This window comes from Brassica napus, chromosome A8 (genome assembly GCF_020379485.1).
Source record: "Brassica napus cultivar Da-Ae chromosome A8, Da-Ae, whole genome shotgun sequence".
Classification (NCBI taxonomy): Eukaryota; Viridiplantae; Streptophyta; class Magnoliopsida; order Brassicales; family Brassicaceae; genus Brassica; species Brassica napus.
In genome coordinates, this window is record NC_063441.1 from 14,875,659 (window position 1) to 14,886,531 (window position 10,873).

A 10,873-nucleotide genomic window follows, 5' to 3' on the forward strand; every position below is an offset into this window, starting at 1 on the left:
TTTATATACATTTGATATATCGCAAATTTACTTTCACGTCTCTTTAATATTAACTTTTGCTTTTCTTTGTGGTTACGTTCTTTGAGTTCTTTAGTTCTAGGAAGATCGAGACTGGAGAGAATTCAAGAAGATAAAAATCGTTTAAAGATGGCTCTTTCTTTTATATGATACTATTCCGTACATAAAAGAAAATATTATATATATATACCTTTTTATTAATCTTAAAGAGTAAAAAACCCATAATCTTGTTATTTAATCTTCTTGGATGGCTCATTTCAGTTGATCATTAATATTCTTGTAATTTTTTTCTCCTTTATATCATTTTCTTTTTTCACATTCTTGTAAATTTCCTTTTTCATATTCTAGTAAATTTTGATTACTGTCTTTCTCAAATTTAAGTTTGTCATGACTCTTCGAATATATTAGTAACATAACTTGTTATTGATCAAATACCAAAATGATTTAAAATATTAAAACGAACATGGACCAAATGTTCATAAGTCGGATCTTCCGCATTACGAAAAAGCATTATTTCCGGTTCAAAATTTTCAATATGGTCACATAGATCGCTCGAACACAACTTGAAATACAACTTTATAACCTCCCAGTAACTTATATGTATATATAGAGATGTTTTGGTAGACTATAAACATGCGGGCCAAGATACACCATTTTTTTGGTTGAAGAATCAAAATCTAGTATTAAATTGTCGATCTAGGATCAGTCATGTCCTGGACCAATCAAACATGCCCTCTTTTGTATACCTTAAATAGTTAAAACTTATTTTCAATCGTTTTTAATTTTGTTAAAATATCCAATCAACTTTTGAAGGACCAATTCTGTATGCACAAGGCACATCTCCATGCATATGAATATCATGTGTATAATTTTACATTTTTGTTAGTTATATAAACTTTCTGAAGTTTCTTACAATTATGTTGTTTTCGGGTCAGGAAAAACTATAGGTTACGGACCTAGACAAGCCCGGATGTAGAAGCAGATTCAAGAAAACAAGTGAAATATAGATGAGTACTACCTCCTACGATACCAAAACAAGTATTGTTACATGGTAAAGCCAAAATAGTTTTATTTCAAAAAACTGGAAATAAAAAACTTTTAGTGCCATGTATACTAATGCTATTTGTATATATAAAAAGTATAACCATACTTTAAAAAATTCACTGGGCCTCCGCTATTATTAAGCCGGCCATCAATATTCATATGTAACATATAAAGATGATATTTAAATATAGTTCCAATACATTTTTAACTTGAACCTGTGGAGGGAAACGAAGCTTGAAGGAAGTGGGAAATTCAAAAAAGCTTCAGAAAGCTGTTTTACTATTCAAAAGACGAAAGCAAAAGGAGAGTATAATTTATTTAAAAACAAAAACCATAAAGGAAAAATGATATTTAAATTAAAAGAAAAAACAACATCGAAAGTATGAAACCAACTCAACATTATAAAACCATAATTGATCAGCCCTCATCTCTTCGACACTTCTCACACACTAAACATTAAAACATATCTTTTTTAACACTAAAGCTTACTTCGAGTCTTCGACCATTACTCTGTTTCTTCCTTTAAGCTTCAAACAAAATCTCAACCATTTTTTTGTTTCTTGGCCGAGTAAAGAATTAAGGTGAGTGGTTTAGTGATGCGTACAGGGGCTTATACCGTGCACCAGACACTAACACCAGAGGCTGCTTCAGTTTTGAAGCAATCTCTAACCTTAGCAAGAAGGAGAGGCCATTCTCAAGTCACTCCACTTCACGTAGCTTCAACGCTTTTAACTTCAACAAGATCCAATCTTTTCCGACGGGCATGTCTAAAGTCTCATCCTTTCACATCCCTCGGTCGACAAATGGCTCACCCTTCTCTCCATTGCCGAGCTCTCGAGCTCTGTTTCAACGTTGCTCTCAACAGGCTTCCCACGAATCCAAACCCTCTGTTTCAGACCCAGCCTTCGCTCTCCAACGCTTTGGTCGCGGCTCTGAAGCGAGCACAGGCGCATCAGAGGAGAGGGTGCGTGGAGCAGCAGCAGAGCCAGCAGAACCAACCTTTCTTGGCGGTTAAGGTTGAACTCGAGCAGCTCGTCGTGTCGATTCTTGATGATCCTAGTGTGAGCAGAGTGATGAGAGAAGCTGGACTCTCTAGCGTCTCGGTGAAGGGTAACATAGATGATGACTCCTCTGTTGTCTCCCCTGTTTTCTATGGATCTTCTTCCTCTGTTGGTGTCTTCTCTTCTCCTTGCTCTCCTACTTCTAGTGAGAACAATCAAGGAGGAGGGACTCTAAGCCCTAACCCTAGTAAGATATGGCATGGTCACTTGACCAATCATCACTCTTTTGAGCAGAACCCTTTCTTCCACTTCCCTAAAGGCAAAACATTTGCTCCAGATCATGTGAGAGAAGACGCAAACCCGGTCATTGAAGTGCTTCTTGGGAAGAAAAACAACAAGAAGAGGAACACGGTCATAGTTGGAGACTCTGTCTCTCTAACAGAAGGAGTGGTTGCAAAGCTGATGGGAAGAATAGAGAGAGGAGAAGTTCCAGATGATTTAAAGCAAACTCACTTCATCAAGTTTCAGTTCTCACAAGTTGGGTTGAACTTCATGAAGAAGGAGGATATAGAGGGACAAGTGAGGGAGCTGAAGAGGAAAGTTGATTCATTCACATCTTGGAGTAGCAAAGGTGTGATTGTTTGTCTTGGGGATCTGAATTGGGCAGTGTGGAGCGGCGAAAACAGCGCATCATCATCGCAGTACAGCGCGGCTGATCATCTAGTGGAGGAGATAGGGAGATTGGTTTATGAGTATAGCAACTCAGGAGCTAAAGTTTGGCTCTTGGGAACAGCTTCTTACCAAACATACATGAGGTGTCAAATGAAGCAGCCACCACTTGATGTTCAGTGGGCTCTTCAAGCTGTTTCAATTCCTTCAGGAGAACTTTCACTAACTCTCCATGCTTCCAGGTTTTTCTTTATTCTTTCTTTCTTTCTTATTTTTTTTTCCAGACCATTGATCACTAAAGTACTTGATGTTTCAGTGGTCACAGTTCTGATATGGCTCCTCAAGTGATGGAGATGAAGCCTTTTAGAGTTAAGGAAGAAGGATCAGGACAAGAAGAGGAAGATGATAAACTAAACTTTTGTGGAGAATGTGCTTTTAACTATGAGAAAGAAGCAAAAGCATTTATATCAGCTCAGCACAAAATATTACCACCTTGGCTACAACCTCATGGAGACAACAACAACATTAACCAAAAGGTAAAAGAAAATGTTAATAAATGAAATACATTTCTTCTTTATTATTGTTTCTTTGGTTACTTGAACCGTTTTGTTGTGTGTGTTTAAGTTTCAGGACGAATTGAGTGGACTGAGGAAGAAATGGAACCGGTTTTGTCTAGCTCTTCACCACATGAAACCCGGCATGACTACTCAAAGCTTTGGCTGGAGAGCGGAACAGAGCAGCTCTGCTTTTGTGGACTCGTCAGGTGTAAAACAAAACTCACGTGCATCTAGCTCGGTGGCCAAGTTCAGACGGCAGAACTCGTGTACTATTGAGTTTAGTTTCGGAACTAACAATCAAGAAAGTCTAAAGAAGAATCTAACCGATGAGTTGAGTTTGGATGGATTCAAGATTAGCAATGATGAAGGTGTGGAAGCCAAGATTACTCTTGCACTTGGTCATTCTCCATTTCCATCTGATGATGAAGAAGAACCAGAGAGATCCACTACAATGAGGGGGTTATCAGAAAAGCTTCAAGAGAACATTCCATGGCAAAGGGGAGTTCTTCCTTCAGTCGTTGAAGCCATGGAAGAGTTTGTAAAGAGGAGTACAAGGAGAGATACTTGGATGCTGCTTTCGGGGAACGATGTTTCTGCGAAAAGAAGATTGGCTCTCACAGTCGCAACTTCCCTTTTCGGGTCAGTCGATAACATGTTGAAGATTAACCTGAAAACATCCAAGGCAAGTGAAGCATACGAGGAGCTCGAAAAGGCGTTGAAAAACGGAGAAAAGGTTGTTGTTTTGATAGAAGGAGTTGATTTAGCCGACGACCGGTTCATGGAGCTCCTTGTAGATAGAGTTGAGGCTGGAAAGTCCGGAGATTTGGATGATTCTCAAGGGAAGAAGAGCCACATGATCTTCCTTTTGACGAGAGAAGATGATGAATGTGAAGACAACGAACATGTTGTAATACCAATGGTGCTGAAGTGTAAGAAATTGAGTTCCGGTTTGGTAAACAACAAGAGGAAACCGGAATCTGACGCTGTGCCGACGATGGTTAAGATGAAGAATCCGAGAATCCAAGAAGAGGAGGATGTGGCTTGCGACATAAGCAACATCAAGAAAGAGTTCTCAAGACAGTTGAGTTTCGGATCAAATGCTCTTGACCTTAACTTAAGAGTCGACGCCGAAGAGAAAGAAGAGGAAGCAGCAGCGAAATCAGCCACTCAAGAACGTTTTCTTGATTCGATCAAGAACCGGTTTGATTTCACAGTTTTGTCCAACGAAGATATAACCAAGTTTTTCGTGACGAAAATCAAAGATTCTTGTGAAGAGATCCTCGGGCAACATGAAGAGAGATTCGGGTTTACCGTCGAACCGGAACTGATCGAAAAGTTCTACAGAGGGTGTGGGTTTTTTGCTAATGGTTCGTTTGAAGAGTGGGTGAAAGATGTTTTTCAAACGGGTTTAGTAACGGTCAAAAACGGCGGGAAAGAGGGCATAAGTGTAATTAACCTATGTTTGAGGGGTATAGATATGATTGACCAAGGGGAGGTATACGAGGAGGAAGGATTCATGGGCACATGTCTACCCAACAGAATCCAAGTTTCCTTTGTTGATTAGCTTAATTTGGCTTTTAATTAGTTGCTGTTTTTATTAATTTTATGAAAATCTCATGTTACTTATTTTTGCTGTTATTTATTTATCTTGCTTTATAGCAGGAAAAAGAGGAATTAATTATGACCCAAGAAAAGTGGAACTTGACCGCATTGTTCTTTGTGTAAACATAAGTTGCCTCTTATAAAAAAAAATATTAAGTTGCCTCACTTCATCATGGAATGTGCTTTTGTTTTTATTGCTTTTTTGAATAGTCTTATCTTTTTCATTCCATTATCTTTCGTATAGATTTACTCATTTTCCATGGACTAAATTATTTTCTTTTCATATAAATTCGTACGAATCTTCAACCTATGGTACATCGTTTGAAGCACTACATTTTGAGCACTGATATTCTTTTGATTCTTTTCTTCTTTGAAATTATTTTCTTACATTGGAACTATGAATCACGGATTAGATTTTTTTTTTTTTTGAGAAAACGGATTAGAATAAGACTTTAACCAATAACCACATTTACACATGGAAATTGGTTATATGATTTTCTAGGTTGGATTGGAGGGTCAGCTTCTAGTTCAAACCAGTTTTTTTTTAAAACCAGACCCGTTTGGGTTATTATGATTTAAGTATTTTGCATTTCTAAATTTCTTTTTGTTAAAGTAAAGGTTAAATCCAGATCTATTAAAAACACATATCTAATTCTCAGGTGAGAAGTGCAGCCCACAACAAACCCTTTCCGCAATAGGAGGATCAAACCCGAAATGTGTTTGTATCCAAATGCACGTCCACTACCACCAGACTACAAGGTGCGCTCTCCTAATTTATTTATTAATGAAAACCTTTCTAAAAACGAGAGATATGGTTTCATGTGAACTAAATATATCACTTGTCATATTGTAGTGGAAAGATCATTATGCGAAAGAGTGGCTCAAGACAGTGTTGGCTTAGTGCCCTATATATATATAAACTTTGAAGGTTGCTCTAACTAATTATGACACTAAGACATCTTTGCATGCATGCCATGTAACCTCCATTACCTATCAATATTGTTATATATTAATGGTCTAGAATACATGCCTACAAAAATCACTATCAGTTATGAATTATGTTAGGCAAACCAATTGTCATAACAATGACTACCTTTTCATTTTTTTATTAAAATTAGATCTCCTTGGTAGATCCTATAGACCTTTCATGCGTTGCACTATATAACTTCAGATAGTCTTATCCCTTTACATCTACCTATATGGTAACTACTAAGACGACTAGTGTCGACAAAAAAAGAAAAGACTAGTGTTGTAGTATCAGCATGTGAATTATTTCAACTTTTTAGTGATTCAGTGATAGATTCTTCTTGTAAATAAAAAAATACACTAATTGAATTAATGAATTGTTAAATATAAACATTTTTGTTGAGAAAAACATATATATATATATATATAATCAACCCTTTCAAATCTTATTTTACAATATCTAAGGCAATTATTGTAGAAATCAAACGTGTTTCCTTACAACACTAGATATATGCACACTATTAAGACTAAACATCATAGGATCAGTCTCAAGATCATACAAATGTGGCATAATGGATCATTTTCACTAATTTATGAATTACTAGGTTTTAGTTTATATTGAATGTGGAGGCACATTCTCGACCTCCACTACAAACCAACCCCAACATTTTTATATTTTAGTTTATTGTTAATTGAAGAAACAAGAAAATGTTAATTTTAATTATATTTTGGCGAAAAGGTGTAATAATACCCGTCACAATACTTGTTTATCAGACGGCAGAAATGGCAACTTTTTATCGGTTTTAACTCATTGCTTGATATAACATAATATTTTTTTCGCCATTAGTGGACTTCTTTTTTATTTATTCAATGTAACTACGTTGAAGATATTATAATTTAGAAAAGCTATCTATTGTCCTACTACAACACTAGTTTTATTATATTCCAAGTGTCAAACTATTTTGTCTTATATATCTCTAAACCGAATCCCACTTGCCATTTACATTACTACCAAACTTTTACCCAGACTAAAGACAATTTTAATTTTTGTGATCAAAACTTATATTGTCATACATGAGAAAGAATGAGTTTCTTTTGGCTTAATCCAAAAATTGGCTTTGACTTTGATTTATAGCATATTTTGTAGTGACATCTTGAAATATCATAACAGCAACACTACAAGAAAACACAAGTTTAGCGAGAAAACTTAACGAAAAAACTAATCCTCGTAAATTTACATCGACTTTACTAGGAACTTACGAAGAAATATAAAATCAACGTTATTTCCTCGTAAAATAACGACGAAATGATTTCGTCGTAAAGTCGATGTAATGTCACATGGCTTTTACGAGGAAATACGCTTTCCTCGTAAACTCGACGTAAATGTAGCGTGTACTTTACGAAGAAATATTTTACGTCTACTTAGCGAGAAAATTTTGAATCCACCAACTTTGTAGTTGTAACACGTTTTTTTCGGCAACCTAACTAAATTTCGTTGTAAATTCTTAGCAAAATTACAACTATCAGATTCGAAAGTTTTCTATAAATATGGACGTTTGAACATCATTTTAAACACACCAACAAGAAAAAAAGAACGTGAAAGAAAAAAAAATGTTGGACTCCGGGAATATTTTTGAGTTGCGAAGGTGGATGTATATGCATAGAGATGCTAACGGGAGAGTGACGAAAGAATACCTTGCGGGGGTGGAGACATTTATGCATCAAGCATATTCCACACCGCTCGCCCAAGAAAGCGGTAAGATGTTATGTCCTTGTCGAAAATGCAACAATTCAAAATTGGCAAATCGTGAAAATGTTTGTAAACATTTAATAAATAGATGTTTCACGCCAAATTACTATATCTCGTTTCAACATGGAGAAGGTTATAATTATTATCAGAATGAAGCTAGTAGTAGTAATAGCAATTTTCAGGAAGAACCGGTTGATCATCATTTGCATAATGAACATAGTTACCATCAGGAGGAGCAGATGATAGATTATGATAGGGTTTATGATATGGTTGCTGATGCATTCGTAGCTCATGATGAAGATGAAGAACCTAGCATAGATGCAAAAAAGTTTTATGAAATGTTAAGTGCGGCGAATCAGCCACTTTACAGTGGTTGTAGAGAAGGTCTTGTGTCACCATTCATTCCACTAGTTCTCCCTTTTGGCGAGTTCATATCCCTTTAGTCCGATTGAGTGATCCTCCCCTAATTTAGAGCGTATTACTTTCCGGACGGATAGTAAGAGTTCGATTGGAGGATCGATTGTGATTGAAGTTTGTTGCTATGATGAAAAGTATATGGGTTTGGATGAGATCTCGATTATAATCGATGGATTCTCTCCGAAACTCGGTGTTGTAGCCGATGAAGCCCAAAACGTTCAATACTGTCGTTGAAGGTGGGTTTTTCGGTGGTTGTGTTTGACATTTATGTGGTTTACGGTGGATAAAATGCTTTGTTTGATATGGTGGAGAAGTCTGAAGTCGGAATAGATGAGGGAGGCTCGTGCTCCCGAGATGACTCAGGTGGGAGACGGTGGGCTACAGTGAATTGTCGCTGAACTCACCGTCGTAGATTTTGCGTGGCGGTGGAGGATTTGCGACGCGTAAATGTTTCGGTGAAGAAAGTTGAGATGCGGCTAGCACGTGTCTTCCCCGTGTTTTGTTGCTACACGTGTAAAGTCACCTCACCGCTTTACTTTTTTTGGACTCAAATGTCGGTTTGGGCCACTGTTGGGCTCAATGTTTTTGTAGTTAAATCTTTGGGCTTGCTTTTGGCTATCCCTCCTTTGAGTTTTATATGTTTATATTTATATATAATATATCAGTTGGCAAAAAAAAAATAGGAGAACCGATATTCAGAACCGTTCCAAAAAAAATTTGAAACTGGAAAAAAAAGAAAAAAAAATGGTTATCCTTTAGAAAAAGGAAACATTAAGAAAAATTGATATGGTTAATGAGAATCTTAAATATAGCTTGCATAAATGTTTAACAATAGACAAATGAGAACTTATACAGATTTGTGGCATAAAATTATTTATAAAATAAAATTAATACAAAACTAAACAGACATGAAATGTAACAAAAGGAAGTAAAAAAAGAAAGACATATCTATCACCAGAAAAAATCGATTATCAATGAAAATTTAGTTGAATAAGATCGAATCAAGAAAAAATAGAAGATTAAATCCTCATCTTGTGGCGCCGCTTCATTCCAAGTTTCATCATCCTTGCTCCCCTCCATATTCCAAAGTTTATTCAAGCTCTTATATATCCCACATTATAAGAGAAAGTCAAATATATTAAAACTTCATAACAACATAATAAACATTTGATATTATTGAACAACAACTAAACATAGAACATTATAAACTATAATTACTTTTGAAGTTGATGGACAAAAGTGCATTTCAACTTACCAAATATCAACCAAATAAACTAAACTAAGATTATCAATTTAATCATCGAGATCTAAGTCAACTTGTGATGAAAACATTGGATCTTGCTAAAAAGAACAAAACATATATAACAATTGAGATATACAACAATTAACATATCTACATTTCTGCTTTTGCGAGCATTTCTAGCTAGGAAGAATAGATTCTACAAAAATATATTAACAAAAATATGTTATAATCAGCATAACAATATTATAAAATTATATAAAAGATAAAGTTACAATACTCTTCATACTTTAATACCAAAATATGCCAACAAAACAAGATCTTCAAATAGTAATTGCTATTTTTTCTTTTCATTTTGATCTAGAAATAACAATACATATTAAAGCTTTTGTATCAATTTTATTAATATATTCTCAAATTTTTGTTTCTATAATGACATAACTTAGTTCTCAAACATATTTTCATTCATGAAACAAAAAAATATCAACAATTGCTAACCATGATTTTACTCATATGTTTTGGTTTGCCATTGGAATAACTACTAAACATAGTTACTTAAAAAGTTTCCAATATAAAACAAAAGATAGCACAAAAATATTACTAAACATAATCACTTACATGTTCAATATCGGATAAACCCACATTATAAGAGAAAGTCAAATATATTAAAACTCCATTATAACATAATAAACATTTGATATTATTGAACAACAACTAAACATAGAACATTATAAACTATAATTACTTTTGAAGTTGATGGACAAAAGTGCATTTCAACTTAACAAATATCAACCAAATAAACTAAACTAAAATCATCAAATTAATCATCGAGATCTAAGTCAACTTGTGATGAAAACATTGGATCTTGCTAAAAAGAACAAAACATATATAACAATTGATATATACAACAATTAACATATCTACATTTCTGCTTTTGCGAGCATCTCTAGCTAGGAATAATAGATTCTACAAAAATATATTAACAAAAATATGTTATAATCAACATAACAATAATATAAAATTATGTAAAAGATAAAGTCACAATACTCTTCATACTTTAATACCAAAATATGCCAACAAAACAAGATCTTCAAATAGTAATTGCTATATCTTCTTTTCATTTTGATCTGGAAATAACAATACATATTAAAGCTTTTGTATCAGTTTTATTAATATCTTCTCAAATTTTTGTTTCTATAATGACATAACTTAGTTCTCAAACATATTTTCATTCATGAAACAAAAAAAATATCAACAATTGCTAACCATGATTTTACTCATATATTTTGGTTTGCCATTGGAATAACTACTAAACATAGTTGCTTAAAAAGTTTCCAATATAAAACAAAAGATAACACAAAATATTACTAAACATAATCACTTACATGTTCATTATCGGATAAACCCGTTCTAAATACGTCAATTGATTATAATATATGTTGAACTTCCAAATACTCAACTGCTATGTTGACATCTGTGAATGCTCAGACATCGTTCAAAACATGTCTAACTCTGACATCACAAGACTCCGAGCGATAAAATCGTTGCCGCAACCAGTACCAGTCCAATCAGATTATGGTGGAATTCCATTGTTCATCATGAATTTCAA

General features: G+C 34.5%; 1 protein-coding gene across 2 annotated transcripts; it reads left to right on the top strand.

Annotated features, from left to right (window-relative positions):
* The first annotated feature begins 1,312 nt into the window (after positions 1 to 1,312).
* Positions 1,313 to 4,999, top strand: LOC106361158 (protein SMAX1-LIKE 4-like). 2 transcript variants are annotated; one of them, XM_048738508.1, is made up of 3 exons: positions 1,313 to 2,974; positions 3,049 to 3,268; positions 3,363 to 4,999. In XM_048738508.1, exons 1-3 carry the CDS (start codon positions 1,659 to 1,661, stop codon positions 4,851 to 4,853), a joined length of 3,027 nt encoding a protein of 1,008 aa, XP_048594465.1. In that variant the 5' UTR covers positions 1,313 to 1,658; the 3' UTR covers positions 4,854 to 4,999. The 2 variants fall into 2 exon arrangements, with proteins under 2 accessions (XP_048594465.1, XP_048594464.1); XM_048738507.1 differs by having other exon boundaries at positions 1,335 to 2,974; positions 3,357 to 4,999.
* Positions 5,000 to 10,873: the final 5,874 nt, after the last annotated feature.